This window comes from Chiloscyllium punctatum, chromosome 35 (assembly GCF_047496795.1).
Source record: "Chiloscyllium punctatum isolate Juve2018m chromosome 35, sChiPun1.3, whole genome shotgun sequence".
Taxonomy (NCBI): Eukaryota; Metazoa; Chordata; class Chondrichthyes; order Orectolobiformes; family Hemiscylliidae; genus Chiloscyllium; species Chiloscyllium punctatum.
The window spans coordinates 5,476,340-5,503,581 of record NC_092773.1 but is presented as its reverse complement, the minus strand read 5'-3'; the positions used below and the strand labels follow the sequence as shown (position 1 = coordinate 5,503,581).

At 43.6% G+C, this 27,242-nt stretch overlaps 1 protein-coding gene across 4 annotated transcripts in view; it reads left to right on the top strand.

The window, feature by feature from the left end:
• Positions 1–27,242, top strand: part of piwil2 (piwi-like RNA-mediated gene silencing 2) — a 79,621-nt gene that overhangs the window by 20,436 nt on the left and 31,943 nt on the right. For all 4 annotated transcript variants that reach the window (XM_072553854.1, XM_072553853.1, XM_072553855.1 and 1 more), the window contains 9 exons: positions 1,266–1,389; positions 10,178–10,372; positions 11,141–11,251; positions 12,010–12,127; positions 13,353–13,477; positions 22,054–22,134; positions 23,717–23,830; positions 24,796–24,984; positions 26,478–26,562. In XM_072553854.1, the coding sequence (XP_072409955.1) occupies positions 1,266–1,389; positions 10,178–10,372; positions 11,141–11,251; positions 12,010–12,127; positions 13,353–13,477; positions 22,054–22,134; positions 23,717–23,830; positions 24,796–24,984; positions 26,478–26,562 (1,142 nt within the window). The remainder of the gene's footprint in view (positions 1–1,265; positions 1,390–10,177; positions 10,373–11,140; positions 11,252–12,009; positions 12,128–13,352; positions 13,478–22,053; positions 22,135–23,716; positions 23,831–24,795; positions 24,985–26,477; positions 26,563–27,242) is intronic.

Here is a 27,242-nt window from a genome sequence, read left to right as displayed (position 1 = left end):
CAGCACAGAGAGGTTCATCGAGGTGGCCCCTTCTAATGCTGTGCAGTTAGGTTTAGTGGATACAGCTAAACAAGTCCCCGTCCCATTTCTCTGCATGTTTACTTGCACTTAACACAATGCTTCTGAGAGGTTTTCATGAGTGGATATTTCCAATAGGTTCATGCCTCTTTTTTTTTTCCAGAGGAGTCATGTCCACTTTAAAACTTTGATGCTTTCTGCTCAGTGTTTCCAGCACTTATTGCTTTTATTTAAAATTTCTAGCATCTGCATGATTTTGATTTTCTGTTGCTGTAAATTCTTCTCTTCTTGGAGACTGCTGCCTTCAATTCCCATTCATACTGGGAATGGAAAATGTTTTGAGCAGTTTATCAGGGTCACAGTGCAAGGTAGTTAGCAGTAATTCCAGTCAAGAATCTGACAGAGTAAGAAGAATGTGGGGCACACAGCCACGGAGTGGTTTAGTCCAATGGCACAGCTGTATTTGAAGGTAAACTGGATAAACGTGAGGGCAGTTAGAGGAGAAGGACATGTGTGGATGATGTACAGTGTAAGGCTAAGCATAGACTAGTTTGACAGAATGGTCTCTCTGGCTTACAGCATTGTGGGGGGCAGTTCTGATTGGTACAAAAACCTCTGGGTGTGGAGAGTGCTATCCGCGCTAGACCCTGTGGAAGGATGGGGCAGCAGGGATTCTGCAGGGAAATCATGTGGAGTGAGGTGACTTGCATTTCGTTCTTGTTCCTCTGAAAACATGCCACATGAGATAAGTGCATCAGCAGGATCAACATACACTTTTATGCAGTACCTCTAACCTGGTAAAATGCAACAAGGTGCTCCCTGTTGTGTTACCAGACAAACAGTGATATTGGAAAAAGTGAACAAAATTTTGGTTAAATGATTAGATTTTGAGGAAGACGATGGATACGATCAGGAAACGAACTGTAAAGCTTTGAGTAGTTATTTTAGTAGTTATTCCTTCCTGTTTAACAGTTTCGTGTGGTTTTTGTACATTTTCAACAGAGTGGATGTTTGGTGATCTCTTCCACAAATGTCAATGGAAAGAACATCAGTGGATAATTTTAAATTTGAGGTGGATAAACTTGTATTCAGCCAAGTTATTAAGGCAGTTCGTGCAGAGTTCGGCCACAAGTCAGCCATGATCCTGTTGATTAATGGAACAGGATTGAGGGGCTGAACAGCCACGTCCTGTACTTTAGTTTCTAAGGCTGGCATGGCTGAACATGTGTTTTTTTTTTCCATGACAGGAAGAGGACTGTTGGGTCGAGGAATAACCAGCAGCCTGTTTGGAGTGTTGAAACATGTGGCTCCAGTCACAGGCGATGTCTTTGCAGCAAGAGCAGCAATGTCAGACAATTCTGAGCAAGGCAGGTAAGGACAGCTGTAAGACTAACACTGCTCTTCCTCTTGACAAGACATTAAACTTCTTTATTAAAGCGCGGCTCCCTTGCTTGACAGCTTCCTCCCTGCCTGACAGGTACATGATTATCAAGGACCCGTAGTAGCTGTTCCTTGAATAAGCTTCACATTGCAATTGTGCCCATCCCCTGCAGTTTCCTTCCCCGTCCTGTGCATCTAAATCTTGCCTAATCGCATGATAATTGCCTTTTCCCCCAGCAATAACTCTTGCTCTGCATTATATATCAATCCATTTGCATGGCTACAGTAAACAGAATCGAATTGTGGTCTCTATCGCCAAAGTGCTCACCTACCTCCAAATCTAACAGCTGGCCAGGTTCATTATCCAGACCCATATCCAATGTGGCCTTGTCCCTTGTTGGCCTGTCTACACACTGTCAGTAAACTATCCTGCATGCAATGGACAAAAACTGACCCATCTAGATTACTTGAACTATATTTCCAGTCAATATCTGGAAAGTTGAAGTCCTCCATAACGACTTCCCTGTTACTCTGTCTTCTGTCCAGAATCATCTTTGCTATCCTTTCCTCTACATCTCTGGAACTATTTGGAGCTTAGAAAAAAACTCCCAACAGGGTGACCTCTCCTTTGCTCTTTCTAACCTCAGCCCATACTACCTTAGTAGACGAGTTCTCAAATGTCCTTTCTGCCACTGTCATATTGTCCTTGACTAATAATGCCACACCTCCCCCACTTTTACCAACTTCCCTGTTCTTACTGAAACATCTAAACCCTGGAACTTGCAGCAAGCATTCCTGTCCCTGCTCTATCCATATCTCTGAAATGCCTACAACGTTGAAATCCCAGGTACGAACCTGTGCTGCAAGTTCACCCATTTTATCCCAGATGCTCTTGGCATTGAAGTAGAGACACTCCAGACTATCTTCCTGCTTGCCAGTGTACTCTTATGACCTTGAAACCATATTTCTGACCTCAGTACTCTCAACCTCCTGTCTCCTGGAACTCCAATTTAGATTAGATTACTTAGTGTGGAAACAAGCCCTTCGGCCCAACAAGTCCACACCGACCTGCCAAAGCGCAGCCCACCCAGACCCATTCCCCTACATTTACTCCTTCACCTAACACTACGGGCGATTTAGCATGGCCAATTCACCTGACCTGCACATTTTTGGATTGTAGGATAAAACTGGAACACCTGGAGGAAACCCACGCAGACACGGGGAGAATGTGCAAACTCCACACAGAGTCACCTGAGGCGGGAATTGAACCTGGGTCTCTGGCGCTGTGAGGCAGCAGTGCTAACCACTGTGCCACCGTGCCGCCCACTAAGGTCCCCATCCCCCTGCTGAATGAGTTTAAACCCTCCCGAATAGCATTAGCAAATTTTCCCTCCAAAACATTGGTATTCCTGTGGTTCAGGAGTAGACCATCCTGTTTGAAGAGGTCTCACCTACCCCAAAATGAGCCCCAATTATCCAAGTTCCCAAAACACTTCTCCTGCACCATCCCTGTAGCCACATGTTCAACTCTTCTCTCTCCCTATTCATCCTAGCTCCCTGAATTTCTGCCTTAAATCTGCATCCCTCTTACTACCTATGTATACCACGATTTGGGGCTGTTCCCTGAAAACATGATCAGAGACATCACAAACCCTGGCACCTGGGAGGAAATGCACTAACCGTGAGTGTCTCTTGTTCCCATAGAACATCCTATCTGTCCCCCTAACTGTGCAATCCCCAATGACTAAGGCTCTGCTCCTCTCTGCCCTTCCTTTCTGAGCAACAGGATATGCCAGAGACCTGTACTTCATGGCTTATCCCTGGTAAGTTGTCCCCCGCAACAAGATCCAAAACTGTACACTTAATATTGAGGGAAACAACCACAGGGGTTCCCTGCACTGCCTGCTAGTTCCCTAACCGTCTCCTTAAAGTAACCCATCTGTGTTTTTCTTGTACCTTAGGTGTGACTACCTTCTTGTGACTCCTCTCAATAACCCTCTCTGCCTCCCTAATGATCTGAAGTTCATCCAGCTCCAGCTCCAGTTCTCTAACGTGGTATTTGAGGAGCTGGAGTTGGGTGCACTTCCCACCGATGAAGTCAGCAGGGACACTAGTGGTGACCCTTCACTGCCGCATTCTGCAGGAGCAACATTCAACTGCCCTAACCACCATCCCCACTATTTGAAATTCCCAAAGAGACTGTACAGAAAAAGGTTACCTTACCAATCTGGCGCACACAACCTTTTGTTTGGGTTCGAAGAGGACGATGAGTGACGCAACCACCCAATTAGATCAGTTCACTTCCTCGCCTGTCCCGTGTCTGCTCCTGCTCAGTGTGCGCTCCACCTATTCATGAGGTAAGTTTAGATAATTTTAAGTTTAGCTTCCTGGCAGGCCCCTGGTCTTTGCTCTTACTCCTCCCACTGCTGACCCTTCTCAAATTTCCCAACATCCATCTTTCGGAGGGAGACCAGAATTGCACACAATATTCCAACATTGGCCTAACCAATGTCCCGTACAGCCACAGCATGACCTCCCGACTCCTACATGCAATGCGCTGACCAATAAAGGAAAGCATACCAAACGCTGCCTTCATTATCCTATCTGCCTGGGACTCCACTATCAAGGAGTTATGAACCTATACTCCAAGTTTTTTGTTCAGCAAAACTCCCTGGGACCTTACCATTAAGTGTATAAGTCCTGCTGATTTACCTTTCCAAAATGCAGCACCTCAGTTTTACCTAAATGAAATCCATCTGCCACTCCTTGGCTCATTGATCATCTAATGACTATCCAGTTGTACTCTGAGGTAACCGCCTTCGCTGTTGAGTACACCTCCAATTTTGTTGTCATCTGCAAACTTATTATACCTCCTATATTCACAACCAAATCATGTATATAAATAACAAAAAGCCATGGACCCAGCACCAATCCTTGTGGCACATCACTGGTTACAGGCCTCCACTCTGAAAAGCAATCCTCTACCACCACACTCTGTCTTCTACCTTCAAACCAGTTCACTGTTCAAATGGCTAGTTTTCTTTGCATTCCAAGTGTTCTAGGCTTGTTAACCAGTCTGTCATGAACCTTGCCAAGTGCCTCACTGAAGTCCATTTAGATCATGTCCACTCTTCTGCCCTCATTAATCCTCTTCATTACTTCAAAAAACACTCTTGTTGAGTTAATGCGACATGATTTCACACGTGCAAAGCCATGTTGACTATCCCTGATCAGTCCTTGCATTTTCAAATACTTGTAAATCCTGTCCCTCAGGATTTCCTCCAACAACTGTGCTATCCATTGTAGTCAGCATGGTTTTATGAAGGGAAAATTATGTTTGACTGATTTGGCAGAGCTATTCAAAGATGTAACAAGCAAAATGAACAGTGGGGATGTTGTAGGTGTAATTTATATGGACTTGTGGAGGTGTTTGGAAAGCTCCTGCATAAAAGGTGAATTGACAAGGTTGGGTTATACGGCATGAGGGGTAAATTATTAGCCTGAGTAGATGACTGGCTGATGGACAGAAGTCACAGTCAGGATGAATGGGTTTTTTCTGGATGCAAGATGTAACAAGTGGGGTGTCATAGGATCCAGTTCTTAGTCCTCAGCAATTTACAATCTATATTAATGCCTTGGATACAAGGCTGTATAGCCAAATTTGTGGATGGCTCAAAAATAGGTGGCAGTCAGTTGTGCAGAGGAAATAAGAACGTTACAAATGGACATAGATAGGTGAGGAGAGTGAGCCAAATGTGGTGGGTGGAGTTTAACGTGGATGAATGCAAGGTCATGCATTTGAGTTGGAAAAAATAGGAAGGTGATGTTATCTTAATGGGGAGAGACTTTGGGGCACTCCACTGCAGAGTGATGTAGCTGTGCTACTTCATGAGTCACAGAAAATGAGCATGCAGGTACAACAGATAATAAAGAAATCAAATGGAATGTTGGATTAAGGAATAGAATATGAAGGTAAGGCAGGATCATTGCAACTATACAAGGTATTAGTGTGACTGCACTTGGAATATTGTACGCAGTTTTGGTCACTGTTTTTGATGAAAGATGTAGAGGCATTGGAGGCAATTCAGAGGAGGTTTACAAGATGATCCCAGAGTTGACAGATTTGTCATATGAGGAGAGATTGAGCAGTTTAGCCCTATGCGGTGTAGAAATTAGAAAAATGCGGGAGTCAAATTGAGGTATTAAAAATGTATTGAAGCTCTGGGGAAAATTGATGCGCGGAGAGATTTGAGTGTTCTGGTCCATTATGCCCTGAAGGTGGCAATGCAGGTTGATCGTGGTCAAGAAGGCAGACGGCATGCATTCCTTCATTGCACGGGGTATTGAGTATGAGTGTTGGCTTGTTATGTTACAGTTGTATAAGACTTTGGTTCACCCATATTTGGAATACTGCATACAGTTCTGGCTGCCACATTACCAAAAGGATGTGGGTTCTTTGGAGATGGTGCAGAGGAGGTTCACCAGGATGTTGCCTGGTATGGAGGGTGCTAGCTATGAAGAGAGGTTGAGTAGATTCATTGGAAGGACAGAGGTTGATGGGGGGACTTGATTGAGGTCTACCAAGTCATGAGAGGTATACACAGGTGAATAGCGAGAAGTTTTTTCCCCCAGAGTGTGGGGTCCTAAGTTACTTGGCATGAGTTTAAGTTGAGAAGGGAAAAGTTTAAGGGAGATGTGGTTGGAAAGTTCTTCATGCAGAGAGTGGTGGGTGCCTGGAACATGTTGCCAGCAGAGGTGGGAGAGGCGGGTGTGATAGTGTGTCAGTTACATGAATGGGCAGGGAGCAGAGTGATCCAGATCCTTAGAACGTAGGTAACAGGTTTAGAGAGAGGATCTGGATCGGCGCAGGCTCGGAGGGCCAAAGGGCCTTTTCCTGTGCTGTAATTTTCTTTGCTCTTTGTATGATAAAAGGTGTGGATAAAATAGATATGGAGTGGATACTTCCTCTCTTGTGGAATGTTCTAGGATGAGAGGTCATCGTCTTATGATAAGAGGTAGCAAATTTAAAACTGAGTTGGGGAGAGAGTACTTCTCCCAAATGGTGGTAAATCTGTGGATTTTGCTCTTCCAAAGTGTGGTGGAGGTTGGGCTCGTGAATAAATTTGAGGAGTTGGACAGATTTTTAATTGTTAATGGGTTGAAGGGATATGGACAGAAGGCAGGAAAATGGGTGTGAGGAGCAGGTCAGCAATGATCACATGGCAGAGCAGACTCAAATGGCTGAATGGCCTAATTCTGCTTCTATTTCTTGTGAAGTAATGAATTTGCCCACCACTGATGTCAAGCTCACTGGTCTACAATTCCCTGGCTTTCCCTTACCAGCTTTCTTAAATTGCAGCACCATATTAGCCAACCTCCAGTTTTTTGGCACTTCACCTGTGACTGTTGATGATACAAATATCTCCGCAATGGGTCCAGCAATCACTTTGCTCGCTTCACACAGTTCTTGGGTACAGCTGATCAGGTTCTGGGGAGATATTCAACTTTGTGCATTTTAAGACATCCAGCACCCATCCTGTGTAATATAGATGTTTTTCAAGATGCCACTGTCTCTTTCCCATGTTCTATATCTTCCATGTCCTCCACAGTAAACACTGATGCACATTAGGCATTTAGCATTTCTGCCATCACCTGCAGTTTCACGCATAGGCTGCCTTGCTGATCTTGAAGGGGCCCTGTTCTCTTCCTATTTACCTTTTGTCCTTAATGTATTTATAAACCGCCCTTGGATCCTCCTTAACCCCATTTGCCAAATCTATCTCATGTCTCCTTTTTGCCTTCCTGAATTCCCTCCGAAGTATACTGTTACTGACTTTACACTCTTGTAAGGATTCACTTGATCTCTGTCTACACCTGACATATGCTTCTTCCTTTTTCTTGACTAAAATCTCAATTTCTATAGTGCTCCAGCATTCTTTACACCTTACCCTTGCCTTTTCACTCTGACAGGACAATTTTGTCTCTGGATTCATGTGATCTCATTTTTGAAGGCTTCCCCCTCCCCCAACCCAAATCCGCTTTTGAAAGTTCTTGCCTAATAGCATTAAAATTCGCCTTCCTCCAATTTAGGACTTCAACTTTTAGATCGAGTCTATGTTTTGCCATTACTATCTTAAAGCAAATGGAATTATGGTCACTCGTCCCAAAGTGCACTCCCACTGACACTTCAGTCACTTGCCCTGCCTTACTTCCCAAGAGTAGGTACATTCAGATACTGAATCATAAAATTTTCTTGTATGCTGTTAACAAATTCTCCTCCAACTAAGCCCTTAACACAAAGGCAGTCCCAGTCCATGTTTGGAAAGTTAAAATCCTTTAGCATAACCACCCTTGTATTCTTAGAGATAACTGATATCTCCTTACAAATTTGTTTTTCAATTTCCTGCTGACTGTTGTGGGATGAAGAGTAAAATCCCAATAAGGCAATCATCCCTTTCTTCTCGATTCCACCCAAATAACCTCCCTGGATGTATTACCAGGGATATATTCTTTAAGAACTGCTGTTAATGTTAGCCCTTATCAAAAATGCCGCTCCCCTTTGTATCCTTCCTACAGCATTTGTATTCTGGAACATTAAACTGCCGGTCCTGTCCATTCCTGAGCCATGTTTCTGTAATTGCTATGATATCCCAGTCCCATGTTCCTAACCATGCCCTGAGTTCACCTGCTTTCCTTGTTACGCCTCTTGCATTTAAATAAATGCAGTTTAATTCATCAGTCTTGGCTCATTCTCTGCATTGTTCCTGCCAGCCCTGACTGTTAGACTTGTACCAATCTCAGACTGATCTCAATCCTCACTATGTCCTTTGGTTACACCCCTACCTTCCTCGTTTAAATCTTCACAAGCAGCTCCAGCAAATCTCACTGCCAGTGTATTGGTCCCCTTTCAATTGATTTGCAATCTGTCCTCCTTATCCAGACCACTTCTTCTTCAGTAGCGGTTCCAATGATCCTTAAATGTGCGCCTCTCCCCCGCCACCAGCTCATCTGCTCTATCCTCCGGCTCTTACCCTCACTAGCTTGCAGAGCTAACACCCCTGCTCTAACTCCTAAGGTTCATGCTTGTTCATCCCTGGTTGCTGTTTATTTTTCTCCCCAGAATGTTGCACACTCATTACCATTCTGGAGCAACCTTAAGAACTAAATGAATTTTTGCATGTGTGGTTTCTGAGCTTTACTTACAGTGGCTTATTAGAGAGCATTGAATTGCCTTGAGCCTGGCTCCTTGTAGGGGATATAGTCAGTGTAGTTTCTAAAACCATTTAGTCCTTCCCACCATATTTGAGGTGCAGTCCTCCGGGATGCCAGCCAGTAGCCTCTTGCTCACATTGTCTGGGGGGCAGTTTTGGTGTGTTACTGCTCAAGTTGCTGAAACTTGTTTTAAGACAGACATTGAACTGTATCAAGATTTGAATGGTGTTGGAAAAGTACAGCAGATCAGGCAGCATCCAAGGAGTAGGAAAATCGACGTTTTGGGCAAGAGCCCTTCATCATGAATGGCTTTTGCCTGAAACGTCTATTTTCCTGCTCCTCGGATGCTGCCTGACCTCCTGTGCTTTTCCAGCACCACGCAAATTTGAATCTGTCTCCACCATCTGCAGTACCCACTTACTGTTAGAGATGTACAGTACAGGAACAGACCCTTCAGTCCAACTTGTCCATGACAACCAGATATCCTAAATTACTCTAGTCCCATTTGCCAGCACTTGGCCCATATCTCTCTGAACCCTTTGTATTCATATACCCATCCAGATGCCTTTTAAATGTTGTCATTGTTACCAGCCTCTCCCGCTTCCTCTGGCAGCTCATTCCAAACATACACCACCTTCTGCATTAAAAAGATGCCCTTTAGGTCCCTTTTCAATCTTTCCCCACTCGCCCCAAACCTATGCCCTCTAGTCCTGAATTCTCCCACCCCAGGGAAAAGACCTTGTCTATTTTCCCTATCCAAGCCCTTTATGATTTTATAAACCTCTGTAAGATCACACTTCAGACTCTCCTGATGCTCAAACCCTCCATCCCTGGCAACATCCTTGTAAATGTTGCTGAAAATTTTGAAGTTTGACAACATCATTCCTACAGGAGGGAAACCAGAATTACACACAGTATCCCAAAAGTGGTCTAACTAATGTCCCTTACGGCCGAAACATAACCTCCCAACTCCTGTACTCAATGCTCTGAACTGTAAAGGAAAGCATACCAAACACCACCTTCTTTATCTTATCTACCTGCAAGTCTACTTGCAAGGAACTATGAACCTGCACTCCAAGGTGTCTCTGTTCAGCAACACTCCCCAGATTGAACTGTGTGCCCTGTTGTGAGGGTGAAATGATCTCTTCGACTTGGCAGTCACCATGTGCCATTCCACTGAAGGCTATTGCTGAGAAGCTTTTGAATGGTTGTGGCATCTGAAATGTAAATGCAGTATTTTTAAAATGGAATCAGGGTTTCTGCCTCAGCCAAACTTAGAGGCAGTGTTCCAGACGCCCATTGTCCTCAATGAAAAATGTTTTCCTCAACCTTCTCAATCATTCTGCTAATTCCTTGAAAAACATCCCCTCTGCTCATTTCTTATAATCAGTCAGCTCAGTTGAATCACATCTCCGTCTCTTACAAATGTAACAAACTCTGTCAGTTTGATTTTCCTAACTGAAACTTTTGATTCTGGGCAATGTGACTTCAATATCCTCTCTGGTGTGCTCACTCGCCACTACCTCATCATGACGTGCAATTAATGATTCTCTTCTCCTTATTTTAGGGGTAGAGGGCCAATTATCGAGCATCCACATTCCAGCGTTCAAGAATTGGCAGCTCAAATGAAGGGATTGGAGTTCGGACGAGCATTGCTGGGGAGAAGCAGAGTTTTCCATGGTTTGCCAATTTGTTCACCTGGGGACAGGAGACTTGCTCTCAGCGAGGCTGTCACTGGAGCGCCGGAGCAAGAAACTAGAGGGTGAGGCAGATGAAGGAACAATCTGGATGCATTAAGGCCAAGGGCCCTGTCAGTATCTGCTATTTAACAACTCCCCTGCTGGAACTGTCGTTACTTCCTCTCCCATCTTCATGTGGGGTCTGTCCTTTACCCCTTCCTACTCAGTCTGCGGTGTTTGCCCTTCACAGTTGTCCTGTGCAGTTGGTCAATTCCCTGGAGCGTTGGAGGCTGAGGGGTGACCTTATAGAGGTTTCCAAAACTGTGAGGGGCAAGGATAGAGTAAACAGGCCAAGTCTTTTCCCTGGAGTTGGGAGTCCAGAACTAGAGGGCATAGGTTTAGGGTGAGAGGGGAAAGATATGAAAGAGATCTAAGAGGCAACTTTTTCGCGCAGAGGGTGGTACATGTATGGAATGAGTTGCCAGGGGAAGTGGTGAAGGCTGGTACAATTACAACATTTAAAAGGCATTTGAATGGGTATATGAATAGGAAGGGTTTGGAGGGATATGGACCGGGTGCTGGCAGGTGGGACTAGATTGGGTTGGGATATCTGGTCGGCATGGACGGGTTGGACCGAAGGGTCTGTTTCCACAATGTACATCTCTATGACTCTGTCATTCACCCCTGAACCTGTGGGGGCTATTGGGCCATGGTTCCGAGTCCAGATATCACCACATTCACATTTTCTTGGCAAAAATATTTTGGTAACTCCTTTTTGCTGTTGATTCATGGACTGCATCTTCAATGCCATTTGTACTTCTGAGTCCGGTTAACTCTTTGTTTTTATTTAGGGAGCCAGTCATGAATAAAGGATCATCAGGAACATCTGTACCTCTGGCAGTAAACCTTACCAAAATACATTGTCAAAATGAGGCCGTTTATCAGTACCATGTCACCTTCAGGTAGCTTACTTCATTCTTTGTACATTCGGTGGGTGTAGCTGTGATTGCACATTGTGACTTTGTACATCTGATCTTAAGATATCACCCTGACATTAGGGACCCATCTGCGTTTTTTTTTCCAGCAGAGCAGCTTTTTGGACCAACCAATGAGTTCTATTTCACTAGACATTGTTATTAATGAATCTGACTCTGTAGCAAGGCTTCATGTTAAAGTGCTGACACACGTTGCAGTATCCAGTTTGAAGTTAAAACAGAACAGTAAAATGGAGTAGAAAATATTCAAGCGAAGTGGAGAGTTGTAAATAATATGGTGTTTGCAGGGCAAGGGACAGAAGTTGCAATTTCAATTTTGGATACAAAGCATTTTGATTTTTTTGCAAACGAATCCTCATTAAATGTGGCCCACTTACTGTTAACTTTTGAAAACTTGACGCATTGCTCTGCAAGGTTGCATGTTATGTGTTGCACTGCCTAATCTAATCTTTTGGCATTTAAACATCTGAGCAGACTGTGCAAGTATGGTGCTTAGCTCCCTGAGCTGTACTCAAATGAAAAGGCAAGTTATGGCAGACCATTGAAAACACCCTCCTTATACCTGTTGTATGAATCGCATAATTCCCTAAGCTTTAAAACTTAGTGAAAACTTTTAAATCTGGATGTCAGTTTGTCCTCATTCAGTTTTGCACTGTTGAGATTGTGTCTGACTCTGACAGCAGTTCTTTAGTTTACTTCACTCAGGCTCATGTTGTTTGGTTTAGTCCTAATATAGAATGTCGGAATATCCGCTATGCAATGTTAAAGGAGCATCAGTTGGTTACTGGCAAAACTACTGCTTTTGATGGCAGCATACTCTACCTGCCTGTCAAACTACCTGAGGTATGGCCATCTTTTGCACTTCCTTTCATTTTATTCGAGTACACCAGACAATAACTTATCAATGTCCAGAGTGTAATGCTGGAAAAGTACAGCAGATCAGACAGCATCCAAAGAGCAGAAGAATTGAAGGTTCGGGCATAAGCCCTTCATCAGGAATGGATGTAGAAATTGAGCTGGAAAATTTGAACTTCAGGCCTAAGTTTGGTGGAGGGATAGGTAATATTGAGGCAGAGGGGAGATTGAAGCTGGAGATGGATGGGCTATGAGAGTAGGCATTGTAGTGGCAGATGGATTGCAATATGGAGCCATGTGACATTGAGCGCTTTGGTCGGAAGAACAGAGACATGGTCTATTTTGTAAAGTGAAAGGTTTCATAAATCTGATATACCTAGAGACTTAGAGAATCCTGAACTCAGTCTCCTGAGGTTTACGTAAGGTTCAGTTAAGAAGGCAAATTAAATGTTAGTATTCATTTCAAGACGGGTAGAATATAGGAGCAAAGATGGATCACTAAGGCTTCCTAAGGCTGTGATCAGACCATATATGGAATGTTGAGAACAGTTTTGGACCCTGTCGATATGCTGTCTTTTTGAGGGATTCCAGAGAAGGTTTACACGAACTATCTGTTTTGAATGGCTTGTTGTAAACTCGGCAAGTTTAGAAGAATGAAAGGGGATCTAATTGAAACTTAGTGAATACTGAGTGTCCCGGATAGAGTAGAGTAGGGGAGTCTTGAATGCAAGAGGACAGCCCCAGAGTGAAAACGGCCAACTGTTTGGAGCTGAGATGATGAATGTCTTTCACTAGAAGGCAGTCAATCCGTGGAATTATTTGCTGCAAAAGGCTATGGAGGTCTCATCATACAGTGTGTTTAAGACAAAGGTAGGTTCTTGTTAGTAAGAAGATTGAGGGTGACCGGGAGATGACAGATGACAGAAGAAAGGGTTAGAAACGTATCAGCCATGATTAAATGGCAGAACAGACTCGATGGGCTGAATGGTCTAAATTTGTTCCCAACTCAGATGGTTTTATACTTGAATTGTATTCCAGATGAGCATTCATACTGCAGTGTTGAAGGTGCAATGCACTGTTGGACAGTACTGTCTTTCAGAACACTTCATTGTTAGGTATTGAATGAGAGATGATCGAGAATGCATTTCTGTAGCTGACTGGCCCTGGTATTTACCTTGCTTGAATCTGACATTCATCTACTGTTTCTTGTCAGATGGTGGCTCTGAAATCGCAAAGAAAAACTGATGGCTTGGAAGTGTACATCAAGATTCAATTGACCAAGATTCTCCAACCCAACTGCGACCTCTGCATCTCCTATTATAATGTCGTATTACGAAGGTAATATGGCTGCACTGTCTCTGTCTAGTTTACTCTGTCTTTATCTGAGTTTTTTTGTTTGCTTCCTCCTTACTCTGCCTTTGTTTAGCTCTCCTTTTTGTCTTTTTGGATTTTCCTTAAGAGAAAATCTGAACAAGAAGATCTTCGAACAGAGTTTGTATTTCGAGTGGGTGTCAACAACTCTATCCATCAACATGCTACTCCTCCTTGTATGAACACGAACCCTGACTTGGTGTGAGGTAGAAAAGGCCATTCAACTTGGGGGGATAAAATGAAGACATGAGCATCCAATGGAATCTGTGCTAAAATATTAAAGTTTATAATAGCAATGTTTAAGGTGCATTGAGACATACATGAATAGATGGGGAATGTATGGATATGGATCACTTGCAGATGGAAGAGATGGAATGGTATCAGAGTTGACATGGACATGGTGGGACGAAGGACATGTTCTGTTCTGTGTTTGTAGCAGAGTAATATTATTAGCACAATGCATACTTTGTTTCCCTTAGATTGAAGGAGCCAAGTTTGACAGGAGATCTCAGATACAATATTGGTAACTGACATCTAGAAAAGTGGCAGATCTGACTGTAGTCATGACGGGTATTTTCCTGCAGCTGAATAGATCCTGGTTGTAATGCTGATTCCATTCTGAGGGCAGAATGGAATGGTCTTCACCACGTCACAAATTAGAGTCCTCCTCCACATTGGTTCCCTCCAGAAGTTTGTCTCTATGCTGCACCTGCTTCATGATCACATGCAAGCCATGATCCTGAGAAGCAGATCCCCCACAGACCCAAGTCACATTGAGAATTGGTCTACTCAGAGCTTCAACGTAGCAAGTAAGGCCCAAGATGGCCAAGGAACTGTTGTGAGATCAGTGACGAATCCTCTTGAATAAGTACAAAGTCCCATTAACACCAAGGAAACAGTGGACCAAGCCTGCCTCAAATGGAGGGAAAGCATCTGGATTTGCAGACTAATAGTCTCATCAGGCTGAAGTAGATTGTCAATTGAACAGGGAGTGTCTAGAAACCTGGGCTTCTCCTCTCCCATTTCCCGCAGCTGCTGCCAATGCCATATGTCAGCAACTGTTGGTCATCCGTTAGAATCTTCAATCGCCTGAGTACTTTGTTTTACCGTGGAAGCAAGTCTCATCAATGTTGAGAGAGTACTACCAATGCAGTAGTAATTGTGTAGCGTCCTAGAGATGTATAGCATGAAAGCAGACACTTCGGTCCAACTTGTCTATGCCGACCTGATAGCCCAACCCAATCTAGTCCCACTGGCCAGCACCTGGCCTCTAACCCTCCAAACCCTTCCTATTCACGGAGCTATCCAGATGCCTTTTAAATGTTGTAATTGCACAACATCCACCAGCAGCTCATTCCATACACATATCATGTAAATAGTTGCCCCCTTCGGTTTCTTTGATATCTTTGCCCTCTCACCCTCAACCTTCTAGTTCTGGACTCGCCCACCCAGGGAAAAGACTGTCTATTTTTCCGATCCATGCCCCACATGGTTTTATAAACCTTTGTAAAGTCACCTCTCAGCCTCTGATGTTCCAGGGAAAAACGGCCCCAGCCTATTCATCCTCTCCCTGTAGCTTAAATCCTCCAAGTCTGGCAATGTCCTTGTAAATCCTGTCTAAATCCTTTCAAGTTTGACAACCGCCTTCTAATAGGAAGGAGATCGGAATTGCACACAATTTTCCAACAGTGGCCTAACCATTGCCTGTCCAGCTGCAACATGACCTCTGAACTCCTATACTCTATGCTCTGACCAATGAAGGAAAGCATACCAAATGCTGCCTTCACTATCCTATCTACCTGTGACTCTACTTTCAAGGCGCTATGAGCCTGCACTCCCAAGGTATCTTTGTTCAGCAACAATCCCTAGGACCTTACCATTAAGTGTATAAATCCTGCTCAGATTTGTTTTCCCAAATACAACACCTCTCATTTATCTAAATTAAACTCCATCTGCCACTCCTCAGCCCATTGGCTCATCTGATTAAGATCCCATTGTAATCTGAGGTAACCTTCTTAGCTGTCCATGACACTTCCAATTTTGATGTCATCTGCAAACTTACTAACTACACCTCTTCTGCTCACATCCAAATCATTTATATAAATGATGAACAGTAGTGCGCCAGGCACCAATCCTAGCAGCGCTCCAGTGCTCACAGGCCTCCAGTCTGGGAAAAACAGCCCACCACCACCCTCTGACTTTGACCTTGGAGCCAGTTCTGTAGCCAAATGGCTAGTTCTCCCTGTATTCCATGTGATCTAAACTTGTTTACCACTCTCCCATGGGAAGCCTTGTCAAATGCCTTACTGAAGTCCATATAGATCATGTCTACCATCTCCCCTCATCAATCCTCTGTAAGTTCTTCAAAGAAAAAAACTCAATCAAGTTCATGAGACATGATTTCCTGCACACCAAGCCATTTTGACGATCCCTAATCAGTTTTTGCCTATCCAAATACAAGTCCCTCAGGATTCCCTCCGACAGCTTGCCCACCATCGACGTCAGGCTTACCCGTTTATAATTCCCCGACTTGTCCTATCCACCTTTCTTAAATAGTGGCATCATGTTGGCCAGCCTCCAGTCTTGTGGCAACTCACCTGTGACTATCGATGATACAGATATCTCAGCGAGGGGCCCAGAAATCGCTTCCATCTCTTTCCACAGAATTCTCGGGCACACCTCATCAATCCTAGGGATTTATGCGCTTTTATGTGTTTCAAGACATCCAGCATTTTCTCCTCTGTAATATGGACATTTTTCAAGATGTCACCATCTATTTCCCTACATTCTATATCTTCCATGTCTTTCTCCACAGTAAATGCTGATGCAAAATATTCATTTAGTATCTTTCCCTATCTCCTGCAGCTCCACACGTGCCTTGCTGATCTTTGAGGGACCCTATTCTCTCTCCAGTTACCCTTATGTCCTTAATGTATATATAAAAACTCTTGGGATTCTCAATCCTGTTGGCTAAAGCTATCTCACGTCCCCTTTTTGCCTTCCTGATTTCCCTTTTAAGTATACTCTTACCACCTTCATGCTTTTCTAAGGATTCGCTTGATCTCTCCTGTCTATACCTGACATATGCTTCCTTCATCTTATCCAAACCCTCAATTTCTCTCATCATCCAGCATTTCCTATACTAACTGTCTTTGTTTTTACCCTAACATGTATACTGTCTCTGGATTCTCATTATCTCATTTCTGAAGGCTTCCCATTTTCTAGCTGTTCCTTTACTTGCGAACATCTGCACCCCATCAACGTTTGGAATTTTTTGCCTAATACTGTCAAAGTTAGCCTTCCTGCAATTTAAAGCTTCAACTTTTAGATCGGGAATTACAGGCCAGTTAGTCATTCTTCGGTGGTACGCAAAGTAATGGGAAGGGTACTGAGGGATAGGATTTATGAGTATCTGGAAAGACACTGCTTGATTAGGGACAGCCAGCACGGATTTGTGAAGGGTAGGTCTTGCCTTACAAGTCTTATTGAATTCTTCAAGGAGGTGACCAAGCATGTGGATGAGGGTAGAGCAATGGATGTAGTGTACATGGATTTTAGTAAGGCATTTGATAAGGTTCCCCATGGTAGGCTTATGCGGAAAGTCAGGAGGCATGGTATAGTGGGAAATTTGGCCAATTGGATAGAAAACTGGCTAACCGGTCAAAGTCAGAGAGTGGTGGTAGATGGTAAATATTCAGCCTGGAGCCCAGTTACAAGTGGAGTTCCGCAGGGATCAGTTCTGGGTCCTCTGCTGTTTGTAATTTTTATTAATGACTTGGAAGAGGGAGTCGAAGGGTGGGTCAGTAAATTTGCAGATGATACGAAGATTGGTGGAGTTGTGGATAGTGAGGAGGGCTGTTGTCGGCTGTAAAGGGACTTGGATATGATGCAGAGCTGGGCTGAGGAGTGGCAGATGGAGTTCAACCCTGTCAAGTGTGAGGTTGTCCCTTTTGGAAGGACAAATAAGAATGCGGAATACAGGGTTAACGGTAGGGTTCTTAGTAAGGTGGAGGAGCAGAGGGATCTTGGGGTCTATGTACATAGATCTTTGAAAGTTGCCACTCAGGTGGATAGAGCTTGTAAGAAGGCCTATGGTGTATTAACGTTCATTAGCAGAGGGATTGAATTCAAGAGTCGTGAAGTGATGTTGCAGCTGTGCAGGACCTTGGTAAGGCCACAGTTGGAGTACTGTATACAGTTCTGGTTGCCTCACTTTAGGAAAGATGTGGAAGCTTTGGAGAGGGTGCAGAGAAGATTTACCAGGATGTTGCCTGGAATGGAGAATAGGTCGTACGAGGATAGGTTGAGAGTGCTAGGCCTTTTCTCATTGGAACAGCGAAGGATGAGGGGTGACTTGATAGAGGTTTATAAGATGATCAGGGGAGTAGATAGAGTAGACAGTCAGAAACTTTTTCCCCGGGTACAACAGAGTGTTACAAGGGGACATAAATTTAAGGTGAAGGGTGGAAGGTATGGTGGGGATGTCAGGATGTCTTTACCCAGAGATTGGTGGGGGCATGGAATGTGCTGCCTGTGGGAGTGGCAGAGTCAGAATCATTGGCGACGTTTAAGCGGCAATTGGATAGGTGCTTAAGCTAGGACAAATGTTCGGCACAATATCGTGGGCCAAAAGGCCTGTTCTGTGCTGTATTGTTCTATGGTCTATCCTTTCTCATCAGTAATTATGAACTAATAGAATTACCGTCGCTGTCCCCAACGTGCTCCCCGACTGACGATTCAGTCACCTGCCCTGCCTGCCTTCCCAAGAGCAGGTCAGGTTTTGCACCTTCTGTAGTCTGTACAGCCACATACTGAATCAGAAAATTTTCTTGTACACTCAACAAATTCTTCTCCATCTAAATCCTTAACACAGTGGCAGTCTCAGTCTGTGTTTGGAAAGTTAAAATCCTCTACCATAACCGCCCTAGTTTTCTTAGAGAAATCTGAGATCTCTTTACAAATTTATTTCTCATTTTCCTGCTGACTTTTTGGGGGTCTATAAAACAATCCCTATGAAGTGATCATCCCTTTCCTATTTCTCCGTTCTACTTAAATAACCTTCCTGGATGTACTTCTGGGAATATCCTCCTTCAGTACAGCGTAATGCTGTCTCTTATCAAAAACACCACTTGCCTTCCTCTCTCGCCATCCTTACTGTCCTTCTGTAGCATTTGTATCCTGGAACATTCAGCTGCCAGTTCTGCCCATCCCTGAGCCATGTTTCTGTAATTGCTATGATATCCCAGTCCCATGTTCTTAACCATGCCCTAAATTCATCTGCCTTCCCTGTTCAGCCTTTTTCATTGAAATAAACACAGTTTAATTTATCAGTCCTACCTTGTTCTCTGCTTTGTCCCTGCCTGTCCTGACTGTTTGACTCTCTTCTTTTCCCAATTGTACTAGTCTCAGATTGATCTCTTTCCTCTCAATCTCCCTGGGTTCCACCCTCCACCTTACTAGTTTAAATCGTCCTGAGCAGCTCTAGCATATCTCCTTGCTAGTATATTAGTCCCCTTCCAATTCGGGTACAATCTGTCATTCTTGTGTACAGGTCACTTCTATCCCAGAAAAGATTGCAATGATCCAAAAATGTGACTCCTTCTCCCATATACCAGCTCCTCAACCATGCATTCATCTGCTCTATCCTCCTATTTCTACCCTCACTAGCTTGTAGCACTGGGAATAAGCCAGATATTACAACTCTTTTGTAATATCTGGATTATTACAAAATTCCTTTTTAAATTCCTGCTTCACTCTGTATTCTCCCTTCAGAATCTCATCCTTTTCCTTCTCTGTCGTTAGTTTTGATGTGTACAATGACCTCCTGCTGGCCCCTTTCCCCCTTAAGAACATTCTACGCCCTCTGAGGCATCCTTGATCCTGGCACCAGGGAAGCAACACACCACTCTTGTGTTTCACTGCTGGCCACAGTCTGTGCCTCGGACTAGAGAATCGCCAAACACAATTTATCTCTTGGAACCCAACGTACCCCTCGTTGCATTAGAGCCAGTCTCAAAACCAGAAACTTGGCTGTTGGTGCTACACTCCCCTGAGAGTTCATCACCCCCAACATTTTCCAAAACAGCATACTTGTTTGAAATGGGGATAGCTACAGAAGACTCCTGCCTACCTATCTTACCTTTCCTGAAGTTAACCCATCTATGTGACTGTATCTATGACTTTCCTCCCTTCCCATAAGTGCTATCCATCATAACCCTTTGTCCTTGTGAATTCCTCATTGCCTCTCACTGTCACTCAAACCGATCCATTGATCTGATAGGATTCGCAACCAACAGCATTTGTTGCAGATATCTTCCAAAACACTCGCGTCTGACCAGAAGAGCACATCACTCTACAAAGGGTCATTTTTGTTTCTTCCAGTCTGCAAACCCAGAAAATAGGACCGTCTTATTCCTCTACAAAACACTGCTACAGGCTAACTTAATACTTTGGCTTATATTTTAAGTTTAATCAAGAGACATATCTCAACAAGACACATAATCAAGAAAGAACCCACTCTACTCACTTTGTAGATTTACAGCAAAGCTGTACAGAAAACTATTCACTTATCTGTTTCTGTACTGTGACCTCTCCCAAACAGGTTCCTCCATGATCAGCTGTCAATTTGACTGTTTGTTAATTCCCCTTGATGCACTCCGATGTCCAGAGATACATGAATTCAAATAGCAAAGGTAGTGTCAGTTACCAGTGTGGGTGTCTCTCACCACCCCCCCTAAAATAGATCAAGAAGCACCCTGTTCCACCTAGGAAGTTTTCCCATCCTTCATCTTTGGTATTTAGCTAATGGGTATGAAGATGCCTGATTGCACTGCGAGTTGAGTGTAATACACTTGAACATAAACAGGGATAATTACATTTTTTTCATTTATTATTGGGACATGGGTGTCACTGGCTGACCAACATTTTTTGCTCATTCCTTGTTGCACTTGAGAAACACGGATGAGCTGTGTTCTTGAACTGCTGCAAGCCATGTGCTGTCGGTAGACTCTCAAATAACTTGGGCAGGAATTCCAGATTTTGATCCAGCAACACTGAAGAAGCAGTGATATATTTCCAACACTTGGTGGGTGAGTGGTTTAGAGTGGAGTTTGCAGGTGGTGGTCTTGCAATGTATCTGTTGCCCTTGTCCTTTTTGGATGAAACTAGTCTTGGGATTGTAAGGTGCTATCTAATTTTTTGGTGAATTATTGAGACAGTTCACAAACTACTACAGTCTTTTTGTGCATAGAACCTGAACCACACTATCAGTGGGCAACTCAACAAATTGGTCAGGATCTGGATGAGGTCTGAGTCGTGTTTGTTTTCACGTCTATGCAAGAACAACAAACCTTATCAGGACATATAAAATTAAGCCTGGACAAAACAAATCCAAGCTTTATGTAAAAGATTAAAATAATGTCTCTGTCAACATTCCCCAGCTTTCTGGTCATCTGCAGTCAATGCTGTTGTGTTGACAAAGTTAACAGTCTGTTTCTTATTCACAGACTAAACAGTCAGATTGTTTTATGAATAGAGAAGCTTTGACAGATAACTGATGTCCCACCATGGCAGAGTAAGGCTCATGATCCCGGGCTCATCTGCTCCGACTGCTTTTTTGTTTTACTTGCCTCGTCCTGAACTCTGGTGGCAAGGAGTCCCAGAGTGGACTCTGTAACCCCAGCACAGATCTTGTGGCTGCGAGTGGGTCCTTTGCGATCTCATGGCAGCAGTGGCGAGTGAGCACTACTTATTTTTTTTCTGGAGCGAGTACAGGACCTGGCATCGGAGTTGGTGGCTGCCACATTGACAGTTGAAAGATGATGCTGAGGCTCGGCAATGTGGTTGTTGGTTAGATTTGGTGCTGACAGTGGTGAAGCAGTGGCACAATGATAGAACAGCCATGTTGAGATAGGCCCAGTAGTGAGAGATATGACTCTGACATTGGGTCTGGTGCAGACAGCAGTGAGGCAGTGGCAACAGGGAATCGGTCCAGTGGCAAAAGCCGGTGCCTGAAGAGTTCAATATTGTTTGGGTCCTGTGTAGGTGGTAGTGAGGTGGTGGAGGGGGGAACTGGCGGTGCATGCATCGTTGATGATCTGGTTCAGGACTGATGGGCTCCTTTAAGCTCTACCTTTTTTTATTTGTTTTCTCAAAATGGTGGCAGATCGTGGTGACAGTGGAAAACCTTTTCACTGTACTTTCCTGTTTTTCTCGTTCTAAAATACTCAGGATGATAAAATTATTAATTTGCTCAAGATCACTCATACTGGCACAAATAGAACCAATGAGAATGCGAGTTATGACAGCACCGGAAGGGACTGAGAATAGGTAGAGAACGCAGTGTTGGTCTATGTGTGGTCCTGGTCTGTTTCTACATATTTTCAATGTGCTGTTGGTGAATATGGGGTGGGTAATTGCTGTTGTATAATTTTGAGTTGAAGTTTCTTTGTCTTTGACTTTGTTTTGATGTATGTTACAAGAGAATACTCAAGCATGTCAATGGTCTTATTGCGTTGATTTGTTACTCCTTCCTCTTTCTGCAGAGCTATGAGGCTTTTGGAATTAAAATTAGTTGGACGGAATTTCTATGACCCAACAAGTGCGATTGTTCTTCCTCAATACAGGTGGGTGTGATTAAATGACATGATATCAGGGTTGAAAATTATGTTAATGATCTTCTCATGATGGTCGTCTTCAGACCTCAAGTTGGGGAGAAAAAGGGCTTTCACCACCAGGGTAAGCTCTATCATTGAGTCAGGTGGGATGCATCCCAGAATCTCCAAGATTTAAAATAGGAAAGCAGTGAAGCTTGGAGAGTTTCTTTTAAGAGCCCAGTCAAGTGCTGAGCACACTGTGAGGGCAGGAGGATTAGAATTGTAATTGCAACTGTTGGAAAATGATAGGCTGTTGAGCTTAATTTAGGGGAGAGTTGCTTCATGCATTCTCTTTCACCATCCTTTTGGTGCTATCTACAAACTCCCATGTCGCACCCCAAACAGGCAGATACTGTTAAATGAGGCTGTTGTGGGCAAGTTAATTTTAGGAGGAAATGTAAAATGCAAGTCAGGAATATCTCTGAGATACTGAGACAGAATGGCATGGGAATGATCAATTTATGAAGGTTCACAGTAGCAGGGAACAGTAAAAGGATTTTTTAGCACGGCTGTTAGGAGTCTGTGTTTTATACCTGGTGCATTGAATGCAAAATAAGTTCAAAAAGTTGTCAAGATACACAACACAGAAACAGACCCTTCAGCCTAACTCGTCCATGCCGACCAGATATCCCACATTAGAGCATAGCGAACACTTGCTAAGTCTACTCCTCGTTCAGGAGACTAGGCAACAATGCACTGCGCCTGAGCTTCCGTCCCCAGTCCCATCCACCTGTGCAACCTGGCCCCTCGTCCGCCCCCATCCTGCCCCTCGCCTACCCCGACCCCTGGCTGACCCCCCCCCTCCTGTCAGCACCCCCTCTCCGGGGCAGTTGGACTGGACACCAGCAACAAGACAGCTGCTGCCTTTGGGGGGGATAAAATAGCACGAGCACGCAGCCGCACACACTACTTTTTGACAAGTCCCACCTTTGCCATCAGGATGATGGAGAGATGATCTGGGGAAGGTGGAGGAGGAGGTGGGGGTTAGGGTACATCCTTGTGTAGAACTCCAGGGAAAATGTGGGGAGAGAGGGAGGGTGGGTAGTAAGTTATTTGGAGACAGTGCCTAAGCTCCCATCGATGCCCAGGACTGTTCTTGGCAGCATTTCAATAAGCCGCGTTCACTTTTAATCACTAAGCAAAAGACACAATTAGTGTTGGAAACACCTTTTTGATGTAATGTTTGAATCAGGATATTTTATAAACCTCTCTGAGGTCACCCCTCAAACTACAATGCTTGAGGGAAAACAGCCCCAACCTATTCAGCCTCTTCCTATCGCTCAAACCCCCCACCACCCTGCCAACACTGGCAACATCTTTGTAAATCTTTTCTGAACCCTTTCAAATTTGGTGCCTTGGTCCTAATTATAAGTTAGGCTTCAGAAAGAGTACGGTTTATAATCAGTATAGATAAGGTGATGTTAGTAAAGATTGTCACAAAGATCAAGTCAATAATTTAGTCATGCGAAACATGTCTATTTGGCGGGGTGTCTTGCCCAAGGACAATATGCAGTTGTTTGTTTATGTATCTAAGAGAAGTTTCTGTGTACAGATTGCAGATATGGCCAGGATACTCTGCAAGCATTCGAAGAACAGATGGAGGATTGATGTTACTTGTTGATGTGTCCCATAAAGTAATTCGTAATGACTCTGTTATTGATGTTATGTGAGTATATTTAACAACAGTTGTCATTTCAAGGTACACTTGTTGGAACTTGGCTTGCCATCTCCTGGTCACAATCCACTGTACTTGCTTCCTCATATCCAGCAAGCTTTGCTCAAGTCAAATTGAATCCACTTGCCCCTGTTGGAGCCTCAGTACTTGGTAGCTTGACTGAGGGAGGCAACATGGAAGCCACAATCCCATGAGAAAGGACAAGATTGTGTCAACACAGGTGGCTAGTGCTTTCTCCTCTATACCACTGCCACGAGTTTCATGTACCCATTATTTCTTGAGGTCAGCTGTTACAAATCTGGTTTTGTTTTCTTTTCAGTATGGAAGATTACTGATCTGTGAGCTGTTCAAAAGGTTGAAAATTATTTATCAAGGTAGAAACCGGAAGTACATGTTCTGGTTACCAAGTAGGATTAGTATTTAAGGAAGCTGAGTAGACTGAAAGTGCAGTTATTAAAAGGGAAAATCAGCAAACATATTTCCCAATAACAGGAGTAGAAATCAAGGACATAGTTTCTCCCACAACAGTCACTGCAACAGAATGGTATTGAGATACAGATTAGGCAGTCTCTCAATGAAGAGTGGAACAAACCTGAGGATTTGAACGATGTGCACTTACTGTGTTACCTTGTGGCAACTGTCTCTGCTTCTTGAAGGTTTCCCATAGAAATGGTGCTGAGTTAGTAGTTCAGCAGTAATTCCTACCTGGTGAAGACATTGGGGGCATTACAATCATGTGTCTGGATGATCTGTTTGGTGTGTTTCTAACTATTCTCAACCCCAGTGTTGAAGAATCTGAGCTGGTATTCTTCCTGAAACATATTCAGGTTTCTTACTTCACAATCGCACTACTACTCCCCCAAAAGAAATAACATTTCTTCACTGTTCTCCACCTCATCAAGAATGTCAGCTGTGTTTCATATTGACTCCAGTCCACATTTGGCCTTTCTTTTCAGGCAGGCTATATACCAAAAGAGCAGTGAGAATTTCCAGGATGACTGTACAAAGCAGTTAGTGGGCAGCATCATCATGACCAAGTATAACAATCGCACCTACCGCATTGATGACATAGACTGGGACAAAGCCCCAACAAGCTACTTTCGGATGGCAGATGGCACAGACATTACCTTCTGTAACTATTACAGGTGAGCAGGACTTTGGCAAAACAAGGATGGCGATTGCTAACTTGTCCACATCCATAAGATCATTAAGAGGGGCTGGGGCATACTTTGTGATTGCTTGTGCTGGCTCACTACTTAACTGAGTCTGAGCTTTAAGTCCACTTTACTGCTGCTCCTCATATATCCCTGATGCCTTGAGAAACTAAATACTTGTCTTTTTGTATCTTAAGTATGTTTAGCACTGGAGTATCCACAACCCTCTCGGGTAGAAAATTCAAAAGACTGTTGATAGAAGAAACCATTCCTCTTTTTCTGACCAACATGATGATCCCCTTATTCTGACACATGGTCCCTATGCAAGTTTCCCTGTTTCAGCGGATCTGGCGTCTTTCTGGGAGAGCCTTTTTTTTTTCTTGGTTTCCCCCCACCCCTGAAGTCCAGAGTGTGTAGGTACTATTTACGTAAGGTTTCATCACAGAACAACCAGGGACCAATCGAGTGAACAGTCACAGTCACACCTCCAATGCAATTATATCCTTCCTTAAATAAGGAGCTTCACATACATCTTGAGGTATGATCTTGCCAGAGGACTGGAAAAATAGAGCAAGATATTTTTAACTTGTGCTGCCATTTCTGTATTTCCAATTGACGCTCCTGCTTCGTGAATCAACATCCTCCTTCCCACATTGCTCTTTGAGCTGCACTTGAAATTCTGTTATCTGCTTGGCCAAATGCCAAGTGTTGCGTGGTTTGGTAACAATCCAGAGATCACTATTTGGAATGTTCTGTGTTCTAATTGAACCTTAGCACTGTGAGCTCTTACAACAGAGCATTATTCCAAGAGTTACTGGTGCCATGATTACTTTGTAATTAGATCCCTTTGTCAAACTGCAGGTTTTTCTCTGTTCGTGAACATATGTCCTTAATCCTGGCAGCCTTCAGGAAGTGTAACATTCAGAGCTTCTGAATCTGGTTGCAGAGAACTGTGTCAATACACCTCACTATACTGATCCCAGTCTCAACCGCTTCTCCCATCTGATTGGTGTCCTGCCCTATAGAGCAAGTTCAATTTGTTCATCCACCTTGCAGTCTTTCCCTTTATCCACATTGACACCAAATGTTTAAGGCTGTGTTACTAAGCATGAGATCGTGCCTCAGTGTATCACATCAAGTGTTAAATATCCAGGACAAGGAAAAAAGCAATACAAATAAAGAAATGGCTGAAAACTGATTCTGAGGGGACATGGTGTTATTTTTCATCATGTTCTGTTGTTTCAGCACTGTGCCAGGAAAATTGATTGGATTACATTTGTGTCAGTAGGACGGATTTCAGATGTAGCTTGTTATTTTTAATGCTTCTGTTCTCTAAAATTCACAAATGATATAGTTCACGGTATAACTAAGTTGGAGAGGTTCAGGATGGATACCTTGAAGTTAATCTGTAAAGTTAGTCATCTGTTTGTCTCATACTTGAGGATTGAAATGTTATCATTGATATGTTGGCTTTATGATTGCAGCCAAGCCTACGGGATTACCATTCAGGATTTGAACCAGCCTCTCCTTGTATATCGACCTAAACAGAAGTATGGACCACAGGGACAGGTACCAGATAAAATTGTGATACCATTCGTAACCCCTCTGGTTCTGCTGTCTGCACTTTGCCATAATCCTGTTGTAATTTCTTCATCTTATTGGATTTCATCAAGTCATAGAGTCATTTAGTTCGCTTTTGAAACTTGTTTTGAATTCTGTTTCCATGACTGTCTCAAGAAATGAAGCCCAATGGTTCTAAAGGAAAGTTACCTCTGGTGCTTTGATGATCTTCCTTACATCTGTCCCGTCTGGTGACTAACTCTCCTATTGGTGACACTTTATCCTTGTTTACTCCTTCAAAAATCTTTAGAACATTACAGTGCGGTACAGGCCCTTCAGCCTTCGATGTAGCACTGACCTGTGAAACCAATCTGAAGCTCATCTGTTACATTCCATTTTATCTATATATCTATCCAATGACCATTTAAATGCCGAGTTGGCGAGTCTACTACTGTTACAGGCAGGCCGTTTCATGCCCCTACTACTGAGTGAAGAAACTACCTCTGACATCTGTCCTACATTGATCACCCTTCAATTTAAAGCTATGTCCCCTTGTGCTAGCTGTCACCATCCGAGGAAAAAGGCTCTTATTGTCTATCCTATCTAACTCTCTGATTATATGTCTCAATTAAGTTGTCTTTCAACCTTTTTCTCTGTAACGAAAACCACTTCGAGTCCTTCAGCCTTTC